Source organism: Pantherophis guttatus, chromosome 13 (assembly GCF_059756535.1).
Source record: "Pantherophis guttatus breed Tessera chromosome 13, ASM5975653v1, whole genome shotgun sequence".
Classification (NCBI taxonomy): domain Eukaryota; kingdom Metazoa; phylum Chordata; class Lepidosauria; order Squamata; family Colubridae; genus Pantherophis; species Pantherophis guttatus.
In genome coordinates, this window is record NC_142075.1 from 19,168,354 (window position 1) to 19,192,951 (window position 24,598).

The window sequence follows — 24,598 nt, forward strand, 5'->3', positions numbered from 1 at the left end:
TTGGGTAGGGTTGCAGCCTCAGCTTAATCTCTACTCTAGAGAGTAGAGGTATGTACAGGATGGGAAATGTGTTCTCTTTCATGCACATAACAAAGGCAGTGCAAGCAGGATTTGGCTAACTACTTTTAAGGGGAGAGTCACGATCTGGCCAAGCCATCATCCAGAAGTTCCTGGTTATGCCAGGTTTCAACCAAGCCAATTTGAGACAAGTCTAGCAAAATAATCAGGATAGATAGATAGATAGATAGATAGGTAGATAGATAGATAGGATGGAGAGAGGGAGAGAGAGAGAGACGGACGGAAGGATGTTATCTATAATTGTGAGATGGCACAATTTTTTATTGCAATATCAACTATGCAGTACGTTTTATTTCTCGACAGGCTATCGGCCCCCACCTTTCTCTGAAAAGTTCTATCTAATTGTAATTGAGAAGGACACCAATGGCTGCTCAATTCTTCACATGTGGCATTTGCACCTTAAGTCTGTCCAAGCATGTTTAGGTGAGTGAAGCTGTTGCAGATTAATACAGTGGAATTCATGATCTCTGTAACTGTAGGTGCATTCATTTGTTTAACCACTTTTATACTGATTCCCGATCTGGGAAAAAAGGTCCCCTACCCTCCTATTAAGTCAGATCAGACTGCTGAAGATCTCGTAGGCTACAGTGCAATGGTCATTAACTGAAGTCAAATTGTACCTAGGCACTTATGGAATTGGATTATCTTGATTGTGACCTTAAGCACATATATCGGGAATAAGTCCCATTGAACATGGTGCATGTCACACACAGGAAATCAGGAGCCCAGGTGGTTGAAATGAATATAGATTTATTGCATGCTAAGACACTCTCTACAAGAATCTGAACTATTAACAGTCAAAGCGAGTTGGTGGTAGATAAGAGCTAATGGAAGAGGGACGCAGTGGCTCAGTGGCTAAGACGCTGAGCTTGTTGATCAAAAGGTCGGCAGTTCAGCGGTTCGAATCCCTAGTGCCGCGTAATGGGGTGAGCTCCCGTTACTTGTCCCAGCTTCTGCCAACCTAGCAGTTCGAAAGCAGGTAAAAAATGCAAGTAGAAAAATAGGGGCCACCTTTGGTGGGAAGGGAACAGCTTTCCGTGCTCCTTCAGCGTTGAGTCATGCCGGCCACATGACCACGGAGACGTCTTCGGACAGCACTGGCTCATCGGCTTTGAAATGGAGATGAGCAGCACCCCCTAGAGTTGGGAACGACTAGCACATATGTACAAGGAGAACCTTTACCTTTACCTTTTAAGAGCTAATAGAATTCAGGATGGGTTGGACTGAGATGTCTCCTGGGCACAAAGGGACTCGAGACAGGTGTGCTTGATCCCTCCCTCAGGATTTGCCTGGACATCTACAGTGTGAGGAGGCTTAGTCCTAAACATAGAGATGAAAAGTACCAGCAGCTTATCCCTAAAGTATGTGTTACAGGTGTTATGTCTGCCTTGTATGCAGCTTTATTCCTTTCTAGCATTCACCTCCATTGTTTTGTGATGCATTTCCTGGCACTCTAGAATTTACCCCTCTATCTGCTCCTGTGAGGCACTTCCTGTTCCTGGTGTGTGTGTGTGTGTGTGTGTGTGTGTGTGTGTGTGTGTGTGTGTGTGTGTGTGTGTGTATTTTCAATGATGACTTGTTTAGCATTTTTAACTGCATTTTTATTAAACTACATGAAACGGTATGTTTGTAGACAGTTAAAAATCAATAACATAAAATTATTGTGAAGTTTCCGAAAGATGCCCTAATTAATTCATGAGCCTCGAGCCAAATTTCAAAAGAAATCCAGTCATTTATTAGGAGCAACATTCCAGCAATTACTCAAATGGAGTCAGCTCTGACCCCTACGTAATTTACGGGTCCCCATGACCCCTCCTCCCCCCTCCTCCCTGGGTATGTCATATATCACATTCTCCAATGGACCACATTGGCGGGCTGTAACGCCCCCCCCCCGCCGCTGACTCCGGTAACCTAAGATACAATTTGGAGGAAGGCATGTGTGGAATGTAGTTTCAGGTGGGGACAGCCAAGCAGCTCCATCAGTTCTCCCCCCACCTGCTTATAGAAACTTGAAAGCTTGGCTGGAAAGCTTTGCAAGTTGGCAGTTATTTTGTTTCGACCTGTTCATATATGCCTTGAATGTTTAATTTTTTAAAAAATAAAACAAAAACAGTCTGCCTTCGTTCCACTAAAGCGGTTTGTCGATTATGCTTCTTGAAAGGCTCATCTGCTGATGTTCATTCATTGGGACAGCAGTTAACTGTTCCTGGGCAGCCGATGGCGGATTCTTCTCCAGACACTTCAGCTGGCACAATGCCCATGCTGCGTTCTTCATCGGTGGCTAACCTTCAGACGGCTAGTAAACTTATACTGAGTTCCAGCCTGGTTTACAGTTACCCCTTGGATCTGCCCCCTGGGGTGGAGGTTGTGCGAGCTACTCCTTCTGCAGGTAAAATAGGAGGACGGACAAACTAGTTAGTGATACCCTTCGTGGATGGGAGTTTGAGATTACCAGCAAATTATGCAAATAGATTGGGAGCCATCCCCAGTTTATTATAAGATGAGGGGGGTATATAAATGTTTTAAATAAACGTATTTAGCCACTTATATATAAAATGACTAGGGATGTGGTGGCTCAGTGGCTAAGACGCTGAGCTTGTCGATCGAAAGGTCAGCAGTTCAGCGGTTCGAATCCCTAGTGCCGCGTAACGGGGTGAGCTCCCGTGACTTGTCCCAGCTTCTGCCAAGCTAGCAGTTCAAAAGCCTGTAAAAAATGCAAGTAGAAAAATAGGGACCATCTTTGGCGGGAAGGTAGCAGCGTTCCGTGCGCCTTTGGCGTTTAGTTGTGCCGGCCACATGACCACGGAGACGTCTTCGGACGGCACTGGCTCTTTGGCTTTGAAACCGAGATGAGCACTGCCCCCTAGAGTCAGGAATGACTAACACATATGTGCGAGGGGAACCTTTACCTATATAAAATAACTATATAAACTTATATAGCTACCACTCTGGGGAGATTCCTGTAGAATAGGCGCCTACAAAACAATAAAGTAGCTCGTTTGACTCTATCCACCTAGGTCAATCCGATTGTTTACGCCATGATAATGGATTTGCTTTGAAGTTTGCATTCATGAAACTCTTATTCCTAATCCTAATAATGATCTGATTTAATTCAGGACACCTGAGCTCCTCCTCCATCTATCCTGTCTGCCTGGCCCCTTATTTGTTGGTGACGTCCTGTTCAGACAATAAAGTTCGATTCTGGAGGTGTTCCCTAGAGATTTCGGAAAACGGCCAAGGTGGATCCAAAGAAACCTATTCCTGGAAAAAATGGCCTTTGATGAATGATGAGCAAGAAGATGCCACCAGCACTGTTTGTATTGTGGGGAGACCAGTTGCAGTTAGTTGCTCGTACACTGGCCGCTTGGCCGTAGCCTACAAGCAACCCATTCAGCCGAGCGGAGTCGTTTCCAAAGAGTTTTCTATGCACGTGTGTATCTTTGAGTGTGAGTCTACCGGAGGATCGGAATGGGTTGTGGAACAGACTATCCATCTAGATGACCTTGTTAAAGTCGGGAGTGTCCTAGATTCCAGGGTTAGCGTAGACAGCAACTTATTTGTCTACAGTAAATCCGAAATCTTTTTGAATAAGGACCGGTACCTTATCCCGAACATCAAGCACCTGGTCCACTTAGACTGGGTTTCCAAGGAAGACGGTTCGCATATACTTACAGTTGGGGTCGGTGCAAATATATTCATGTATGGACGCGTCTCGGGAATTGTGACGGAACAAACCAGCAGCAAAGATGGTGTGGCGGTCATTACTTTACCGCTCGGCGGGAGCATCAAACAAGGCATCAAGTCCAGATGGATACTTCTGAGATCCATTGATTTGGTGTCTTCAGTCGATGGCACCCCGTCCTTGCCTGTTTCCCTTTCTTGGGTGCGAGATGGTATCCTGGTGGTGGGAATGGACTGTGAAATGCATGTCTACGCCCAGTGGAAACATGTCCTAAAATCTGGGAATGCAGAAAGCAACGGTTTTCCTCTTGATGACTCCCCTGTTACGGACCCATTGAAGGCTCGCTTGCTAGCCAAAAAAGCCAGCATCATTGACGGAGCGGGCGTGGTGGATGATACCTTTGGAACCCCCACCGTCATTCAAGATGGCGGTCTCTTCGAAGCAGCTTTTGTGCTTTCGCCAACTCTGCCCCAGTATCATCCCACCCAGCTTCTGGAGCTGATGGACTTGGGGAAAGTCCGCAGAGCGAAAGCTATTCTGTCCCACCTCGTAAAATGCATCGCAGGCGAAGTCGCTATCGTGAAAGACTCAGAAGCGGCCGACGGGGGCTCCAAGCGCCATCTCTCCCGCACGATCAGCGTGAGTGGCAGCACGGCAAAGGATGCAGTCACCACCGGGAAGGAAGGCACGCGGGATTACACAGAGATCGATTCCATCCCGCCGCTACCGTTGTACGCTTTGCTGGCAGCCGACCAAGATTCCACCTACAAAACGGAGGAAGCGCCTAAACAAACCAAAAACCTTCAAGATCGTAGGAAGAGGAAGGCTGAGGATCAGTACTCCGATCTTTTCCAGGTCCAGCAGGTCACCACTGATGACTTCATCGATTTTGAGCCAGAGAGAAGAGAACATAAATCCAAAGTGATTAACCTTTCCCAATACGGTCCAACATACTTTGGCCAAGAGCATGCCAGTGTCCTGTCAAGCCATTTAATGCACTCAAGTTTGCCTGGACTGACTCGGCTGGAGCAAATGTTCTTGGTAGCCCTAGCAGACACTGTGGCCACCACGAGTACTGAGCTGGATGAAAACCGAGACAAGCACTACTCAGGTAAATAAGTAATCTAATCTTTTAGATCAAGAGTCAGCAACCTGCAGCTCTGGAGCCGCATGTGGCTCTTTCACCCCTCTGCTGCGGCTCCCTGTTGCTCAAAATATGTGTCACAACCGCCAATGTGCGACACACATCGGCATGCGATTTATTGAGCTTTTCGACCCCGGTAGGCCAATCATGGATAAATCCAAGAAAAGAAAAGTTTCAGAAGAAACTAACATATGTTAGTTTTGTGGCTGCTCAGAAAATAGTCAGGCATAGGAAGGGTTTTGTGAATCCCGGTGTTTTCTTTTCTGTGGGAAATTGGTTCAAATGGCTCTTTGAGTGTTTAAGATTGCCGACCCCTGTTTTAGATGATCCTTTCACAAAGGGTACAGAATTTTGTTTGATTGCACCATAGTAAAATACTTGGTTTGCTTTTCCAGGGAGAGACACTTTAGATGAGTGTGGCCTGAGGTATTTACTAGCCATGCGCTTACACACCTGCCTTTTAACATCCCTTCCACCTTTGTATCGCGTCCAGTTACTTCATCAAGGTAATATTTTTGAACTTAATAAAAGTAATAAATAAGAAAAAGGTGAATTTATTACTTCTATATAATTAAAAAAAATTAATAATGTTATATTTTTAAAAAATGGAAACGGATTTCTTTTGGTCATGGTGCAGGGGTTTCGACGTGCCACTTCGCTTGGGCATTTCACTCAGAAGCAGAGGAAGAGCTGATCAACATGCTTCCTGCCATTCAAAGAGGAGACCCCCAGTGGTCTGAGCTAAGAACCATGGGGATAGGCTGGTGGGTCAGGAATATCAACACGCTTCGACGGTGCATGGAAAAGGTAATCGGGGCTACTATATAGAGCCAGTTTGGTCTAGTGGTTAAGGCACCAGGCTAGAAACCAGGAGACTGGGAATTCTAGTGCCACTTTAGGCATGAAAGCCAGCTGGGTGGCTTTGGGCCAATTACTAAGAGACTGAGGAGTCTAGTCTTGCCTTAAGCATAAAAGCTGGCTGGGTGACTTTGGACTAATCACCAGGAGACTGAGAGTTCTAGCCAGTGGCAAAATCCTCCTCGGATCGCCACTGGTTCACTGCCCGCGCATGCGCAGTGCGTGCCAAATGCACACTGCACAAGCGCATGCACAGTGCACACCAAAAGCAGCTGCCCATGCATGCCAAACATGCACTTCACACGGAAAAATAAGACTTCACTAGGTAAGTAGAACAGCGAGGGGGGAAACAGCTGTGCCGTGCAACAGTAAACCACGCAGCACAGCTGATCATCAAAAATACCGGTTCAGACGAATCAGTAGCTTTTTCTTACTACCGGTTCGCTCGAACCAGTAGTTTTTATCACTATCGGTTCGCCCAAACCGGTAGCTTTTTTAAACTATCTGTTCCACCGAACTGGTAGCTTTTTTTTACTACCGGTTCGCTCAAACCGGTAGTTTTTATCACTACTGGTTCACCCGAACTGGAGTGAACCGGTAGCATTTCACCCCTGGTTCTAGCCCCACCTTAAGCATGAAAGCCAGCTGGATCACTTTGGGCCAATCACCAGGAGACAGTGAGTTCTAGTCCCACCCTAAGCATGAAAGCCAGCTGGGTGACTTTGGGCTAATCACCAGGAAAGAGTGAGTTCTAGTCCTGCCTTAGGCATGAAAGCCAGCTGATTGACTTTGGGTCAATCACCAGGAGTCTGGGATTTCTAGTCCTGCCTTAGCCATGAAAGCTCGCTGGGTGACTTGGGCCAATCACTGGGAGACTCAGAGTTCTAGTCCTCCTTAGGCACGAAAGCCAGCTGGGTGACCTTCTGCCATCTTAGTGCCTTACAATAATAATCTTGCTCCACATGTCAAATACAAATAATCCCTCAACTGATACCAACTATATATTGTACCTGGTTTTCCTGGAGGAAATGGAATCGGAGTATTTTTCAAATATCCGTTCGTTGTACAGGGGTGTCCTGCCCTGAGTGACACTGTATGGCGATGACACTTTGTCCCCTTATTTGGGGACAAAGTGTATTACAAACCTGTTTGTATTTGTTCAATACAAACAGGTTGCGAAAGCCGCCTTCCAGAGGAACAACGATGCACTGGACGCTGCTCTTTTTTATCTTGCAATGAAGAAGAAGGCCGTGGTCTGGGGATTATTTCGGTAAGTACCGTAAGCAGGGGTGAAATCCAGTTAGGTTCTGACAGGTTCTGGAGAACCGGTAGCGGAAACTTTGAGCAGTTCGGAGAACCGGCAAATACCACCTCTGGCTGGCCCCCAGAGTGGGGTGGAAATGAAGGTTTTGCGATATCCTTCCCCCAGGAGTGGGGAGGGAATGGAGATTTTGCAGTATCCTTCTCCTGGAGTGGGGAGGGAATGGGGATTTTGCAGTATCCTTCCCCCTGGAGTGGGGTGGGAATGGAGTAGGGGTGGGTTCTACTTACCTTGCGAACTCCCGGTTCGCAACGGGATCACACGTGCTCACTTCACTCATGCACGCAGCTTGCTTCTGCGTATGAGCAGATTGCTTTTGATGATGTCACGGCCAGTGGGCGGAGCCTCCCACCAGTTTTACTACCAGTTCTATAGAACCGGTCCGAACTGGGGGCAACCCACCACTGGAATGGAGATTTTGCAGTATCCTTCCCCTGCCAAGCCCACCAAGCCACACCCACAGAACCGGTAGTAAAAAAAATTGGATTTCACAACTGACCGTAAGTAAGTGAGGAAATTGGTCCAGGGTCAGGTATGGTTTACAAGAGGCTTCTGCAAAATGACAGAAACTTGTGCTTCTGGATGCTAACCGCAGTGTAATCCAGGGTGTGTTTACATAGATGTAAATCCTGCTCAGTTCAGTGGAGTCAGTGGATATCCACTGTAAGTGGCTCAAAATGCAGCTTGATGTATTTCCCTACAGTTCCCAGCACGATGAGAAAATGACCCAGTTCTTCAGCCATAATTTCAGTGAGGACAGATGGCGCAAAGCTGCTCTGAAAAATGCCTTCGCCCTCCTGGGGAAACAGCGCTTCGAGCAATCGGCAGCTTTTTTCTTATTAGCGGGGTCATTAAAGGATGCCATCGAGGTAGGTTTCAAAGCCACAGTGTGAGCTCAGAAGGAGGGCGGGGTGGACGGACGGACAGACGGATGGATGGATGGATGGATGGATGGATGGATGGATGGCCAGACAGGTGGATATGTGGCTGAGTGGGTGGGTGGTTGTGTAGATGGAAGGATGGATAGGTGGGTGTGTTGATGGACCAACAGAAAGATGCGTGGACCAACGGAAAAATGGATTGATTGGTGAGTGATTGTGTGGATGAATAGATGCATGGATCCATGGATAGATGCATCGATAGATAGGTGGATGATTTTGTCAATGGACTGATGGATGGATGGGCAAGTGTGTTGATCAACAGACAGATAGATGGTGTTTGGCTGCATGGATGGACAGACAGACTGATAAGTGTGTCAATGGATGGACAGATGGACTGGTGGGTGATTGTTGGATGCATGGATGCATGGATAAGTGTGTTGATGGACCGATGGACAAATGGTGATTTTGTCAATGGACTGATGAACAGATGGTGGTTGGATGAGTGAACAAATGATGAGTGTGTTGTGTAGGTGTGTGGATGGATGGATGGATGGATGGATGGATGGATGGATGGATGGACAGACAAACAAATGTGTGGGTATGTGGATAGAAAATGACACAGGTGGGTGTGTCAATGAACTGATGGATAGGTCGATGTATTGATGGATGGATGGACAGGTGAGTAGTTTGTATGGATGAACTGACAGGTATGTGTGTTGATGTGTGGATGAACAGATAGATGAATTGGAGAGTGTCTTATTGGACCATCAAATGGAGAGTTTCTTTTGTTTATCTCTGCTCTCAGTTTAATATTGACTTCTGTGTTATAATTTTGCTTTTTGATAAATAAATTACATGGTATTTAGAAGACCGTCTTTGTACTTCCCTTCCCACCCACAGGTATGTCTTGAGAAGATGGAAGACATCCAGCTGGCTTTAATAATTGCTCGCTTGTATGAGTCTGAGTTTGAAATCTCCTCCACCTACACAGCCATCCTTTACGAAAAGATTTTGGGCTGTAAGAAAGATGGAACCGGGTTCTGTTGCACCAATTTGCATCCAGATCCTTTCCTGAGAAGTCTGGCCTACTGGGTTATGAAAGAGTACACAAGAGCCCTTGATACCTTATTGGAACAAACCCCCAAAGAAGAAGATGAAAATCCAGGTGAAGAAATGTCAAGATTATTTGGAGAAGCTCGGTCTTGAATGGGGAATGTAGAAAGATAGATTTGTGGAATTTTTGGTGGTTTCTGAGCTTGGTTGTTTTCTTGTAGACGTTTCATTGTCCAACCAAGGAACATCATCAGGGCAACCAAGCTCAGACAGAGAGCAACAAGGACTCCACACAGTTCAATCCTGACCTACAGATATTCTCTTCTAAAGATATATTCTTTGTACAAGATGCTGGTAGTCACGTTGTATGTTTATCAACATACTGAATGTGGTTAACTTTGCTATTGCTTTGTACAAACTGACTTAGATTTATGTAATTATGGGTCACTTTAGAGAAGATCGTTGGGGATCTTCCTGGCTTTACAGAACAGGTTCATTCATAAATGGATTCAGAATGTATCTTAATCGACATCTAGGTTCATTTGGGTGCAGACTTACAGATCAGCAGCCTTGCAAGATCTACCAGAAATTGCAAGATTGTGTAATTAACCAACGAGCCACCCATCTGCCATAGATCATGAAGAGACCTTGGAGCAGCTTCAAAGCCACCCAATAACATTCTATGGAGATTCTCAATCATCCAGGTCATGGTTGTCCCAAAAGGCAACTGGACTTTCTTGGTGTGTGTTTTTTCTTCTTTGAAAACATTTTGCTTCTCATTCAAGAAGCTTCTTCATTCTAACTGACTTCCATTCCCCACTAGTCAGCTAGAACTGAACAAGCTTCTTGGATGAGAAGCGGCACGTTTTCAAAGGAGAAAATATAATATATATATTTTAAAAAAAAGACTATCCAGCTGTAGGGACGCGGAGGTTCAGTGGGTTAAGACACTGAGCTTGACGATCGAAAGGTCAGCAGTTCAGCGGTTCGAATCCCTAGTGCCACGTAACGGAGTGAGCTCCCATTACTTGTCCCAGCTCCTGCCAACCTAGCAGTTCAAAAGCAGGTAAAAAATGCAAGTAGAAAAATAGGGACCACCTTTGGTGGGAACAGCGTTCTGTGCGTCTTTGGCGTTGAGTCATGCCGGCCACATGACCAGAGAGACATCTTCGGACAGCACTGGCTCTTCAGCTTTGAAACGGAGATGAGCACCGCCCCCTAGAGTTGGGAACGACTAGCACGTATGTGTGAGGGGAACCTTTACCTTTACCTTATCCAGCTGTTTTTTTGAAAAAAAGCACCTTTGGGTCTGCCAAAGAACAGTGCCTTTCTTGATTGGGACCCACAGGTAATTCTTCAGTCCCAAAGGGCCCACTGAGCTGCTAAATTTGGTGTGACAGATGTTCATTGCAAGCTTCAACAACCTTTTTTTCTATTTTCCCTAGTTATTGTCAAATCCTGCAACCCCGTGGTATTCAGTTTCTACAACTACCTGCGTACCCACCCTTTGCTCATCCGAAGGAATTTCTGCTCGCCCGATGGGACATTAGCAACGTTGGGATTGCAGGCGGATAAAAGTTTTGTGGACAAGATTAACCTCATTGAACGAAAGCTCTTCTTCACCACTGCAAATGCTCATTTCAAAGTCGGTTGCCCTGTCCTGGCTCTGGAAGTGCTTTCAAAGCTTCCCAAAATAAGAACCAAGTCCATCCTTTCACCCAAGAAAGGAGAATCCACACCAGTAACGCAGAATGGTTTGAAGGTAGACCTAATTGCATTAGACGAAGGTAGCACGGCAGATTGGTCGCAGCCGGTGGGCACTACGGAAGCTTCTTCCCTGGTGGACTGGAGCAAACCATTGATAACCTTTGAAGATGAACCTCTGAAACTTGACTGGCAAAGCAATTTACTTGACGAGGAAGAGGAGAAAGGTTTGATGATGAACGACCTGGAAAGTAAAGAACAAGAGGTCAAGAGTCCCGATCCCAGTCAAGGCGAGGAAGGTGAGGTCGACAAAACGGAGGTCGATGTGATTGCGGAACAGCTCAAGTTCCGGGCCTGCCTAAAAATCCTCATGACCGAGTTGAGAACGTTGGCCACCGGCTACGAAGTAGATGGTGGGAAGCTCCGCTTCCAGTTGTACAACTGGCTGGAGAAAGAAATCGCCGCCTTGCACGAAATTTGCAACCACGAGGCAACCCAGGGCAAAGAGGATGGCCAAACCGATAGCCAAGCCAGCGGGGATCTCTTGGGTCACCAAGAGATGGGGGAGAAGATGCCGTCGGGCTCCTACGAGTGGCATCAGATCGAGCGGAGACGGTTGCAAGCCAAGCGAGAGCACGCGGAGCGGCGGAAATGGTGGCTCCAGAAGAACCAGGCGCTTCTCCGGGTTTTCCTAAGCTATTGCAGCCTTCACGGGGCACAGGGCGGCGGCCTGGCTTCCGTAAGAATGGAGCTGAAGTTCTTGTTACAGGAATCTCAGCAGGTAAGAAGGTTCACCTGAGGATGTAGCATCATCACTACTGTTCTGACTCAGCTTCCCAAACTCAACAAACCCTCTGACGTGGACTCAAAAGATTCCTTTATTAGGAATGCCGACAGCCACAGCATAAAGTTTCTCTTGGAGACTAAGAAGTCCGGCCGGCCGGAAGATGAATAGTTCTCTGCCTCACCTATTCATCTCCACCCCCTGCCTTTTATCCCCAGAGCTAGGATGGGGCCTCGCTAGCAGCTGTGGCTCTTCCTTCCCCAGAATCGGCCCACATATTTCCACTGCTCTCCTCTCCTCTGCCTTCTTCTTCTTTTTTTTTTCTTTTTTTTTGACAAGTTTTATTGGTTTTTCCCCCCCCAATACACACCCACATATTTTTTGAAATAGAGTATTGACCATATCATATCATATCGTATATAATTCGTCATATCCAAATATATTTTACTTAGTTACAGTTTCTGCCAAAGTGTTCTTTTTCCAAATTTGTTAATCAAATCTGAATTTTTCTATTCTCATTTTTCTAAACAGTATCTCCTTTCACCCTCAAATTCTATTTTTTTCTATTCTTAATCATATACATTCTCCTTAATTTTTTTTTTATTAATTCAGTCTTTCTCTCCTTTGCCTTCTGCACATCTCTATCTCTCTATCTCTCTCTCTCTCTCTCTCCCCCTCCCTCCCTCCCTCCCGGACGCTTGGCAACTGATTCATATTTATGACGGTTGCAGTGACCCGGGGTCATATGATCCCCGTTTGCGACCTTCTGACGAGCAAAGTCAACAGGGAAGCCAGATTCACTTAACAACCGTGTTACTCATTTAATAACAGCAGTGATTCAGCTAACAACTGTGACAAGAAACGTTGTAAAATGAGGCCAAATTCACTGAACCACCGTCTCAGTTAGCAACAGAAACTTTTGGGTCCTGGTTATCGTCCTAAATCGAGGACTACCTGTAAGCTGGGGAAAAAATGCATTTATGATTTGTGTTTTGAAGATTAGAAAGAAATGGATAATAGAAAAAAGCGAAGGTTTTTTTTGTAACTGTAGGGTAAGAAGCTGCTTCTCTATATTTCTTTTTCTTCTTTCTGCTTTTTTTTTCCTTTCTAGTTCTTTACTGCTTTTGCTCACTATTTGTTCGTGCTGGTTTTCACATCCTTTGCAAAACTTTTAATATGTATATATTTTTTTTAAAAAAAGAGCAATGGTATATTCCCAGTTCTGCCATTTTTTTCCCCCTCCTATCAGGAAACTACTGTGAAACAGCTACAATCACCACTTCCGCTGCCCACAACGTTACCGCTGCTCTCCGCCAGCATCGCTGCCACTAAAACTGTGATCGCCAATCCCGTCCTCTACCTAAACAACCACATCCACGATATCCTTTACACGATTGTCCAGATGAAAATGCCCCCGCATCCCAACGTCGAAGATGTCAAGGTAATAAAATGGGAAGCTCCACCTTGAGTGCTGAAGGGGCAGATTCAAAGAAGTGGGCATGGAACTTCTGGTCTATATGAGTTTGGATTGGATCTGCCTGATCGCTTTCCCGTGCAAAACAGGGAAGACGTGATCTTCTGGGTGTTGCTGAACTACAGCTCCCAGCATTCCTCCTTGTTGGCTATATTGGCAGGTGCTGCATGAGGCTGTCGTACAGATAGAGCTGTATCCTGAAGTTGGAAGGGACCTTGGTGGTCTTTTCATCCAACCTTCTTTCCAAAGCAAAGGTCCTCACACTATCCCAGACAAGTGGTTGCCATCTCACCAAAGCAGCATAGAAGAGAAGCGTCAATTCCTTATGGCAGGGATCTCCAAACTTGGCAACTTTAAGACTTGTTGTTGTTAGTTGCGAAGTTGTGTCCGACCCATCGCGACCCCATGGACAATGTTCCTCCAGGCCTTCCTGTCCTCTACCATCCTCTGGAGTCCATTTAAGTTCACACCGACTGCTTCAGTGACTCCATCCAGCCACCTCGTTCTTTGCCGTCCCCTTCTTCTTTTGCCCTCAATCTTTCCCAGCATTAGGCTCTTCTCCAGTGAGTCCTTCCTTCTTATTAGGTGGCCAAAGTATTTGAGTTTCATCTTCACGATTTGGCCTTCTAAGGACACTTGATGTTGTTGTTAGTTGCGAAGTTGTGTCCAACCCATCGCGATCCCATGGACAATGTTCCTCCAGGCCTTCCTGTCCTCTACCGTCTTCTGGAGTTCATTTAAACTCACACCGACTGCTTCAGTGACTCCATCCAGCCATCTCGTTCTCTGTCGTCCCGTTCTTCTTTTGCCCTCAATCGTTCCCAGCATTAGGCTCTTCTCCAGGGAGTCCTTCCTTCTCATTAGGTGGCCAAAGTATATTTGAGTTTCATCTTCAGGATCTGACCTCCTAAAGAGCAGTCAGGATTGATCTCCTCTAGGACTGATAGGGAAGGATACTGCAAAATCCCCATTCCCACCCCACTCTGGGGCCAGCCACAGGTGGTATTTGCTGGTTCTCCGAACTACTCAAAATTTCCGCTACTAGTTCTCCAGAACCTGTCAGAACCTGGAAATGTATTCATAATATCTTAACCAGTTTTCTTCTGCTTCCATTTTCAGGTCCATACTCTTTATTCTTTAGCTGCTTCCCTTTCTGCATCGATTTATCAAGCCTTATGTGACAGCCATAGCTACAGGTAAGACTTCCTTTGCTGTGTCCTTCTCCCCCGCATGGCTCCGTTGTTCTCCTTCATGGGACGAAACATGAAGTTGCCACAGATGTGTTGCAATGCTAATTGGGTTCCCTTAGAGCTAAAGGCAGGAAGGATAGAGACCGTTTGACCCATGTGATGCAGTGGTGAAATCCTACCAGCTTGCACCGGTTCGGGCAAAACCAGTAGTGATAAAAGCTACTGGTTTGGCGAACCGGTATTAAAAAAAAGCTACCGGTTGGTGCGAACTGGTATTTCCAACGATCAGCTGTGCCGTGCGATTTATATTCGCTAGAAAGCAGGAAATCCTGCTTTCTAGCTAATCTAAATAGCGCGGCACAGCTGTTCTCCCCCGCTCGCTGTTCTACTTACCTTGTTAAGCGTCCTTTTTCCGCGTGAAGCGCGTGTTTGGCACGCACTGCGCATGTATGCAGCATGCATTTGGTACACACTTCGCATGCACATGCAGCGTGCATTTGGTGCGCACTGCACATGCAAACACGGCAGTGAATCGGTGGCAAACCACGGAGGATTTCCCCACTGATGTGATGAACTGCATGGACAGGGGAAAGAAAAATGTATTTTTAACTGGGGGAAAACCCGAGGGGAGTTTAGAGTCGGGTTTCCCCCCAAATGTGCCAATACGACATGCCTAATAAATCTGTACTTTGAGGAACATGTCCGCCTTGGAGTTTTGATCCTGTCGGGTGGGTTACTTGGAACCCTGACACCCATTCCGTTTCATCGGTTTTTAGTTTGCAGAAATATTCAGATTGCTTTCATTGAAAAGCTGTGTTCTGTCCCCCTTCCCCACACAGGCAAACACACAACCAGGCACGCCTGCCAAGATTTTATTAAGCAATCAGACTAGAAACCCTTGCAGAGAAGAGTTTTGGCAGTAAACTGCGAAATGCCTGCCAAGTCAGTTTTCACTCACAGTCAGCAAGAGAGAGAGTTTCTCCTCAGTCCGGTTCAGTAGCAAAAAGTAATCCACGAAGCAAGAGTTTAGCCAAGGTCCAATCCAAATATGCACAAGCCAGATTTCAGGTAGCACGATGTGACTCTCAGGTTTTTAACTTTGACCGTCACAAAGCCTGAAGAGCAATCACACTCACTTTTATTCCTTGTGGGGTGTGGCTCAGTGACTCAGCTCAATCTCTGGCCCTCCCACGCCTCTTTCGTTGCTGCGCACGCTTCTCCCTCCGACGCTGCCTGGGATCAAGCCAGGATTCATCATCCTCGCTCCCTATCTGTTGTTGTTCCGATATGCTTTCCTCCTGGCATATCCCCGGCTGTTCCTCTTGGCCTTCAGATGGAACCTGAGGCATTGCCAGAGAGGAGGGTCCTGGAGAGGGAGGCCTTGTCAGTTCCTCCCCATCACCTTCTGAGTCCTCTTCCTCTATTAGGACAGGCTCGGAAGTCAGGGTCATAACAAGCTGCTTGTGTTGTGCTTGTGTGTGTGTGAAAGAGAATTTATTAAGAACTCATTCTTAGAGCTTTTGGCTCCCAAATCTTTATGCTTTCAACCCTGACTTGCACCCTGCCACTAATTTGCCAATTTTGCTTTGGTGTACGATTTTTCTATTCTGAGGTGTAGAAAAAAAAAAATTAAAACTTCTTCTTAGCAGTCAGACAGAAACAAATCAGTTCACAGGGATGGTTTACCAAGGGCTGCTGCTCAGCGACCGTCGGCGTCTGAGGACAGAGAGCATCGAAGAACATGCCACACCGAATTCGCTGCCTGCTCAATGGCCTGGTAAGAAAAGCCACCCATGTCAGTGTCTCCATGGCAACTGTCATGCCAACGGTTAGTTAGTTAGTTAGAATTCACTTTGAAGACGGTATTTTGATACCATTTTAAGCTCAGAACTTTTCCAATAAGAGCTGAATCAAGCAAGTTCCACTTTTGAAATGTTTTGCCCGTCCTTATTCTTATCTTCTTGATTGTTTAGTAGCATCCTCTAAATTTCTAAAAAGTTATTAAGCAACCTGGAATTAAGGTTGCTTAATAACACTGACACGGTATAATAACAATTCCTAACACTGAGGACAATTAACCAGTGGAACAGCTTGCCTCCAGAAATTGTGGGAGCTCCATCGCTGGAAGTTTTTAAGAAGAAACTAGGCAGCCACTTATCTGAAATGGTATAGGTTCTCCTGCTTGAGCAGAGGGCTGGACTAGAAGACTTCCAAGTTCCCTTCCAGCTCTACTCTACTCTACTCTACTCTACCCTACCCTACCCTATTCTGCCCTACCCTACCCTACTCTACCCTACCCTACCCTACCCTACTCTACTCTATTCTATTCTATTCTATTCTATTCTATTCTATTCTATTCTATTCTATTCTATTCTATTCTATTCCATTCCATTCCATTCCATTCCATTCCATTCCATTCCACTCCACTCCACTCCACTCCACTCCACTCCATTCCATTCCATTCCATTCCATTCTATTCTATTCTATTCTATTCTATTCTATTCTATTCTGAAAAGGATTGTTAACCTTTCTTCCATAAATTTAGCTCACTCTGGGGTTTTTTTAGTACATGAAGCATGTGTTTAACTCCCATCTTTTCAAAGGTTGAGATTTTGAACAATGTTTGAATGAGGTCCTGTGGCTGGCCTTACAGACTAATCTAGGCAGAAGAAGCCACCTTTAGATGGGGGGGGAGGGGGCTGTGACAATTCGCCACGGCCAACTCATCATGGCCAACTCATCGCGACCAACTTGCCAACTCACTGCGGGACAAGAGTTACAGTAATATCAAAGAATGGTGGAATAGAATCATGAAAGAAAGGATGCAAAAGGAAAGACAAATTGAAATAGGAACAACAAAAAATAAAATATTTTTTTTAATTTATTTTAAATAATTAAATTGAATTGTTAAATTGTCCCGCAGCAAGTTGGCCCATGGCAAATCATTCACGGTGAGTTGGCCGTGTTGAGCTGTCCAGGGGTGAAATGCTACCGGTTCGGACCAGTTCAGCTGAACCGGTAGTGATGGCGGCAGGTGGTTTGGAGAACCGATAGTGATGGCAGCGCGAAGCTCTGCCCACCCACCTGGTCGTTGCTTTTTACCTGTTTTTTACCCTCTGTGCATGCACAGAAGAGTTTGCGCATATGCAGAGGGTCCACATGTGCATGTGACGTGCACATGTGAGCGCTGCATGCACTTCCGAACCGGTGGGGAAGGTAAGTAGCTTTCACCATTCCATCTAGGTGGTGCCCATCACCAGTTCGCTGTTCTCTTTTCCCAGGTGTGAGCTCCTTACTCAATCTCTTAAATTCAGCCCAAGATGAGGATCAGCCAAAGTTAAACATCTTGCTTTGTGAAGCTGTGGTGGCCGTGTACCTGAGTCTTCTCATCCATGCTCTTGCGACAAACGCTTCCAATGAGTTATTCCGGCTGGCAGCCCATCCTCTGAACAGCCGAATGTGGGCAGCGATTTTTGGAGGAGGTGTGAAACTTGTGGTTAAACCCAGGCGGCAATCAGAAAATATTCCAGGTAACTCTTGAAGGATTATGGAGAAGATCTCATAATCGGAAGGGATGACTTCTTGGTCCTGAAATCAAGGTTGAGTTTTCTGCCACCCCAAGGCTGATTCCCCAAGATTACCGTACTTTTCGGCGTATAAGACACACTTTCCCACCCCCCCCAAAAGAGGATGAAAATGTAGGTGCATCTTATACACCGAATACGGCCATTTTTGGCCTCCCAAAACCCCCATGCATCCCGTTTTCACCAAAAACGGGACGTTGCAGAGGGTTTGGGAGGCCTGTAGAGTGCTCCTGGGGACTGGGGAGGGCAAAAAGTTTTTTTTTTCTTGTTTTCCTTATCAAAATCTTGGTGTGTCTTATACTCCGGTGCATCTTGTAGTCCGAAAAATACAGTAAATTACATTTTTCCTATGCCGAGATTTAAAGGGATGGTTTTCAAAAGGCCTATTGAAAATATTACATTAATGCACTTTTTTTTGAGGTGGATGAGTTTCACTTCATGGTGTCTCCTCCTCATAGTCTTTCAATGTCCTGGCAGGCAGGATGGGGAAGCAGTGAGGAATGAGAGAAATGAAACATCTGGCACATGCACCTTTATAAGACATGCCATAAATCAGGGTTAGACTTTGTTCAAACTTGGATGAGAGAACACCGGCAAACAGGAGGACCATCAGCTGGCCTAGAGTTGAAGAAAACCTCCTGGAAGAAGACAGTGGGAAATTGATGGAGGAATGAAGAATGGAAGGTCTAGGGAGAACTGATGTAGGGGTGAGACTAGGAACAGAGAAACCCTGGTTGAAGTCCACCTTAGCCATGGAAGCTCACTAAGGAACTTTGGACCTACCCCCAAGTCTTCTTGTTCTGGGAAAAAAGTGGAGGAGAGAGAACACAATTGTGTTGTCAACAGCTTATGCTCAAGAGTCAACATTTTAACTACTGTCAGACGTATTGAATATGGAATATACATAACATTTTTGTAAGTTTCTAGGCCTTTTGGCAGTAAGTTACAATTACTATAGCAGATGATTAGAGGACTGGAGGCTAAAACTTATGAAGAACGGTTGCAGGAACTGGGTATGGCCAATTTAATGAAAAGGAGGACTGGGGTGACATGATAGCAGTGTTCCAATATCTCAGGGGCTACCACAAAGAAGAGGGAGTCAAGCTATTCTCCAAAGCACCTGAGGGCAGGACAAGAAGCAATGGGTGGAAACTCATCAAGGAGAGAAGCAACCTAGAACTAAGGAGAAATTTCCTGACAGTGAGAACAATTAATCAGTGGAACAACTTGCCTCCAGAAGTTTTGAATGCTCCAACACTGGAAGTTTTTAAGAAGATGTTGGATAACCATTTGTCTGAAGTGGTGTAGGGTTTCCTGTCTAAGCAAGGAGTTGGACTAGAAGACCTCCAAGATCCCTTCCAACTCTGTTATTCTATTCTATTCTAGCAAGAGTTGGTAGAACCTCAGAAGACGTTGAGTTGGAAGTCTGCTGGGGTGGACCTTCAGCTGACTTCCTGCTAAACCCTGTTTGCCTTATGTAAGTTCTAAGCAAGCCACAGCATCTCAAACCACATTAGACAAACCACACAGCGGTTTAACCGAAATATTACCTGTCTAAACATGTGACAGAAGCAGGACAAAAGAGTCAGCACTTAGACGTTGCCTTTCTTACATTTAGAGAGAGTTGGTGGTTTACTTATTGGTGAGGAAGAGACAGCTTGAGTTTTTTTTACCAAACACCCTTATTTTCTGCCCACTATCACAATGCCAACATATACAGTCCCAGCCCACAGACCGTGAGAATCACTCCTTCTTCTGATCTGTTCAATTCAGATAAACCGCCGCGCTTAACCACCAACGCAGAAACCGTAACAGCCTTTGACAATTCACAGTTACCCCACCACACTGCTTTATCGGGCATCAACCAAACCGTTGCTGGCTGTGATAGTTGCCCTCTGCTGCAGCAGGATGGTGAGGAACAGGTGTGCTGGTGGGCGTGTGGTTTATAATCTTCTAAAAACAGGTCCAGTCCCGGATCTGTTGCATGGGTTTTAATCTTTCCCTTTGCTTTGAGATGTGTCACCTGTTCTCCTTGATCCGTTGTTCTGTCTTCTTCTTTTTTTTTTTCATAATTGGAGATTTTTATGAAGTGCAATAAGGACTGTGTGTTATTTTTCTATCCTTTCTCTTGTGAGAATCAAAAGTAGAGTTGTTCCAACCCAGCTCTCCAAACAACGACAAAAACTCTGCAGTGAACTCAAAAGATTCCCCGGCAAAAAGTTTCTCTCTCACCGCAGGCTAACATGTCTGTCCTGCAGGGGAGATGAATAGTTGTCTGCCACATCTATTCATCTCCGCCCCCTGCCTTTTATCCCCAGAGCTAGGGTGCAGCTTCGCTAGCAGTGGTGGCTCTTCCATCCCAAGGACCGGCCCATAGATTTCCACTGCTCTCCTCTCCTCTGCCTTCTGTGCATCCACGTGTCAGGCACTGGACCCAGCTGTTCCTCCTCTTCCTCATCAGCCACCTCCAGACCTGGGAGCTGTTGACTTTCTATCTGAGGGCTGATGGACAGCCCAGGTTCCGCCTCTGTCTCTCTCTCCCCCCCCCTCTCTCTCTCTGCCAGCTCCATTCCCTCTTCCCCCTTGGAGCTCCCAGGTTGCCCTGATGCTGTCCCTGACTCCCACTCCTCCTCATCCTCTGATTCAGCTGCTGGAGGGGCCAGCAGCTTACAGGCCACAATAGGACCTCATTCCACTTCATAGGCTCTTCCTGAAGATTACCAGAACCTGGTTTTTTTTTAATTCTAAGTGGTAGTTTCCATGTGATCTTCCTATAGTTGCAGATCTACAACTTGTGTGATGTGCTCTCTTTCTGAAGATCGAAATTGACACTATGGAATCAACGATGAACATGCCAATTTGTCCTCATCATGTATCGGTGTATTTCTTTAAACACACACTCTCTCTCTCACTCCCTCCCTCTCTCTTTCCCTCCCTCCCTCCCTTTCTCACTCTCTCTCTCTCTTCCTCCCTCCCTCTCTCCCTCTCTCTCTTTCTTTCTCTCTCTCTCTCCCTCCCTCTCTCTCCCTCCCTCCCACCCTCCCTCTCCCTCTCTCTTTCTCTCTCTGCTTAGCCCCTCCAGTCCCTGCAGAAGAGACAGATAAGCATCGCAGGAGATTCAACATGAGAATGCTAGTGCCTGGAAGACCCGTCAAAGAGAGTGTGGTCCCTCCCCCGGTCCCTGCAGAAAGGCCTTCTTACAAAGAAAAATTCATCCCCCCGGAACTCAGCATGTTAGACTATTTTGTGGCTAAGGTAAGTTCCCACCTGAAGAACAAAAGTTGGAAGAGATCTTGAGATCTTCTAGTCCAGCTCAAGTAGCAATCAATCAATCAATCAATCAATCAGAATACAGCTGGAAGGGACCTTGGAGGTCTTCTAGGCCAGCCCCCTGCTCAAGCAGGAGATCCTATACCATTTCAGACAAGTGACTCTCTGGTCCAGTGATGGCTAACCTTTTTGCCACCACGTGCCAGGAGGGGGGGGGGGCAGGGGAGTTTTGGTGCGCGCATGCCCACACCCATAATTCTATGTGGGCCCCCGCGCATGCGTATGCAACACCCCCACACACACCCCGGCTCCTGGTATGTGATAGCCCAGTAGGCCCGTTTTTCTCTCTCACCTGGCTCCTGATCCTCTGTATGCATCTGGGGAGGGCGAAAACAGCCTTCCCCACCCTCTCAGAGGCCCGAAACGACCCGTTTCCCAACTTCCGGTTGGACAGGAAGTGACATTTTTTGCTGTCCCCAGCCTCCTAGAGAGGCTCCAGAAACTGGGGACAGCAAAAAACATCACTTCCTGTCAAACCGGAACTTGGGAAGTTATTTCAATGATTAATTGTTCTAACTGTCAGGAAATTTCTCCTTAGTTCTAGGTTGGTCCTCTCCTTGATTAGTTTCCATCCATTGTCTTGCCTTCAATGCTTTGGGGAATAAGTTGATCCCTTCTTCTTTGTGGCAGCCCCTTAGATATTGGAATACTGCTATCGTGTCACTCCTAGTCCTTCTTTTCATTAAACTAGACATACCCAATTCCTGCCACCATTCTTCATATGTTTTAGCCTCCAGTCCTCTAATCCGCTTTGTTGCTCTTTTCTGCACTCTTTCTAAGAATTAGAATTAGGGAAAATCAATCCATTTCCCTTGTGAGCCTATTCATAGAATCCTAAAAGGGAAGAGTTAGAAGGAACCTAAGAGCATCCAACCTCTTCTTAATGTAGGGATTATGATGATGGCATCCCTGATGGTCATCCAGTCCCAGAAGGAGAGTCCATGATCTCCCAAGTTACCTCCTCCCGTGTTGAGCATCTCTTCCCATTAGGCCAATTTTTTTTTTCATGACCTCTGAAGTCCTCCTGTGTCTCTGAAATGAAGCAACTTCATTTGTGTGAGTGAGATCTGGGAGTGCAAATTTTGAAGCCTCTCTCTTTGTCCTTCCTTTACAGCCCTTCCTTCCTTTTTCAGAGAGTGGGGTGATGTATGATTCTGATGAAAGCATCCATAGTGAGGATGAAGATGAGGATGCTTTCCTCTCTGATATGCAGATTCAGGAGCACAAGGATGCCAGTTCGTACAGGTAGCAAACTGCCGAGTTAGAACATTCAGAAGCTCACCCAGAGCCTTCTGTTTCTCTCCTGCTATAAACAATATATGTACTTTTCGTTCTAGCCCATTGTTGTGTTGCCTTGATCCTTGTCATTCTGGGCCACTGTTGTGTTGCCCACCTTTGGTGGGAAGGTAACAGCGTTCCGTGAACCTTTGGCATTTAGTCATGCTGGCCACATGACCAAGGAGATGTCTTCGGACAGTGCTGGCTCTTTGGCTTTGAAATGGAGATGAGCACCGCCCCCTAGAGTCGGGAATGACTAGTGCATATCTGCGAGGGGAACCTTAACCTTTACCTTATGCCATGTATATTCAGTTAGAGAAAGTCTCCCTTCTCATTAAACAGGGGTGGGTTGCAATTATTTAAATAAATGAAGTGGGACCTGCTTTCCAAATAAGAGTGCAGTAATATTCCCTACCCTGGGGACCCTCAAGAGATGGGGACTGACTCCCAGAATTCTCAGCAGGTGGCCACACTGGAATTCTGGGAATTGAAGTCTGTACATCTGTACAACTTTGGAAAAGCCTAGTATATAGAGTTAGGACTTTGAATTAGCTTGCAAAAGATGGAACATCCAAAAATAAAGCGTAACCTTTGAGCAAGTAGCCATAATCTAACCTTAATATTCAATATTTCCTTTCTTCTTCTTTTTTTCTTTTAAAATATAGTTGGATGGTAAAAGATGTACACAGTATGTATATCTATTATTTTTTTTCCCCTCACTGCATAAACATTTAAATTTCCTCTTTTCTGCAGCTGGGCTCTAATCCATTTGGCAATGGTCAAGCTTGCTCTGAACAATATTAAGAACTTTTTCCCCATTACCGGCTTAGAACTGTCTGGTGAGTTCCATTAATCTTTTGAGGATCAGATGCATTGGCTCTGTATTTTTCAACCTGACAAATTAAAAATAATGAATTCCGTGGAATGTGTCTTTACGTATTCTCGTCACAAATTATACTCTCCCCAAGGCCATTCAGAAGACCGGATTAAACTGCAAAGTAGAACAAATGCAAAATGACAGAGAAAATGTTCACTATTAGATGGGCGTGTCACTGCGTTTTTGTATTTACCAGCTGAGCTCATTATTTCTGGACTGTCAGACTTTCCGTAGCTTGCCAAAATTCTTATCAGTAACTGATACTACGTATATCCGCATTCCTTTCTTTCTACTTCACATTTTTTTTTGTTCTCTTGCCAGAGAAGTTCGGCTGAGAAATACCCGGTAGGAACTTTGCAAAAATGTAGCAATTTAATTATTTTAGATAGTTAGATGTTTTATTTTCTTTACAATAAATATGAGTTTATTAGAAGATGTATTCCGGTTTTATTTTTCAAAGTATACACAAGGAAAATGCCACGATCCAGGCAATTACCCCAGGAAGGTAACGGGGCTAATTACCTCTGACAGGGCGGCTATAAGTGGGGCCGCCCTGAAAACAGTGAAGGACCAGCCTGCGGTGCTTCTGCCACATGGCCCTCCTGAGCTCTGTGTTCACTGGCAGAGGGTTGCAGGAGGCCATGGCAGCCGAAAACGGAGTTCGGGAGCCCACTTTCGCTGGCAGAGCGCTCAGGCCACCACCGGTGCCCCTGACAGGAGTGATGTCGAGCTGGCTATGTCCACCCTGGCCACGCCCACCCGGCCCTCCAAGGTCAAACACAACCCTGATGTTGTGATCTAGGCTTCCTGAGTCCTTAAAACACACGAGTAGTCCCAAAAACCTCTTTTATTGCAACAGCTGTGAATTACGTTCATTCACAGCTGAGTCCCAATTAGTTGCAAAAAGTCCTTCAGGAGAAGTCCTTTGGGATAATCACCAACTTTATTTCCTTGACACACTGCCAAAGATCTACTTGGCAAAGCCACACAGAGTCCAGAATCAAACAAAGATGCCGACTGGGAACAGAATTAGCAATGTTGCTTTCCTGCAAAGGACCCATGTGCTCCTCTTTTAAGCCTTATGGGAGGGGCGAATCATCTCCAGGCCTTACTCCCGAGTCGTCCCTTTAGTTTTAACTGTTCTTGCCTTCTGGCAGCTCTGCGCATGTGCACACTAGGAACAGGCTCCTCGTGTTCCTCTGCCTTTCTGATGTCCGACTCTGGAGGCTCCAGAGTCCGCGCATAACTCCCAGATGGCCCTGGCCCCATCTCTGCCTCCGATGCAGAGCCTTCGTCCGGGCCTTCCCCAGACTCCAGGACTGGCCCATGATCCTCCACAGCCTCCTCACTGTCTGACTCC

At 46.0% G+C, this 24,598-nt stretch overlaps 1 protein-coding gene across 6 annotated transcripts in view; it reads left to right on the top strand.

Moving 5' to 3' along the window:
* DMXL2 (Dmx like 2) overlaps positions 1–24,598 on the top strand; it is a 73,637-nt gene that overhangs the window by 32,074 nt on the left and 16,965 nt on the right. For 2 of the 6 annotated variants that reach the window (XM_034432683.3, XM_034432686.3), the window contains exons 16-31: positions 382–501; positions 2,240–2,467; positions 3,195–4,871; positions 5,300–5,410; positions 5,542–5,711; positions 6,935–7,032; positions 7,787–7,952; positions 8,865–9,129; positions 10,463–11,502; positions 12,755–12,946; positions 14,099–14,175; positions 15,816–15,946; positions 17,451–17,699; positions 20,827–21,008; positions 22,198–22,328; positions 23,115–23,200. In XM_034432683.3, coding sequence (XP_034288574.2) covers positions 382–501; positions 2,240–2,467; positions 3,195–4,871; positions 5,300–5,410; positions 5,542–5,711; positions 6,935–7,032; positions 7,787–7,952; positions 8,865–9,129; positions 10,463–11,502; positions 12,755–12,946; positions 14,099–14,175; positions 15,816–15,946; positions 17,451–17,699; positions 20,827–21,008; positions 22,198–22,328; positions 23,115–23,200 — 4,923 coding nt within the window. The remainder of the gene's footprint in view (positions 1–381; positions 502–2,239; positions 2,468–3,194; positions 4,872–5,299; positions 5,411–5,541; positions 5,712–6,934; positions 7,033–7,786; positions 7,953–8,864; positions 9,130–10,462; positions 11,503–12,754; positions 12,947–14,098; positions 14,176–15,815; positions 15,947–17,450; positions 17,700–20,826; positions 21,009–22,197; positions 22,329–23,114; positions 23,201–24,598) is intronic. The other 4 variants (XM_034432685.3, XM_087878236.1, XM_034432684.3 and 1 more) reach the window with 2 other exon arrangements.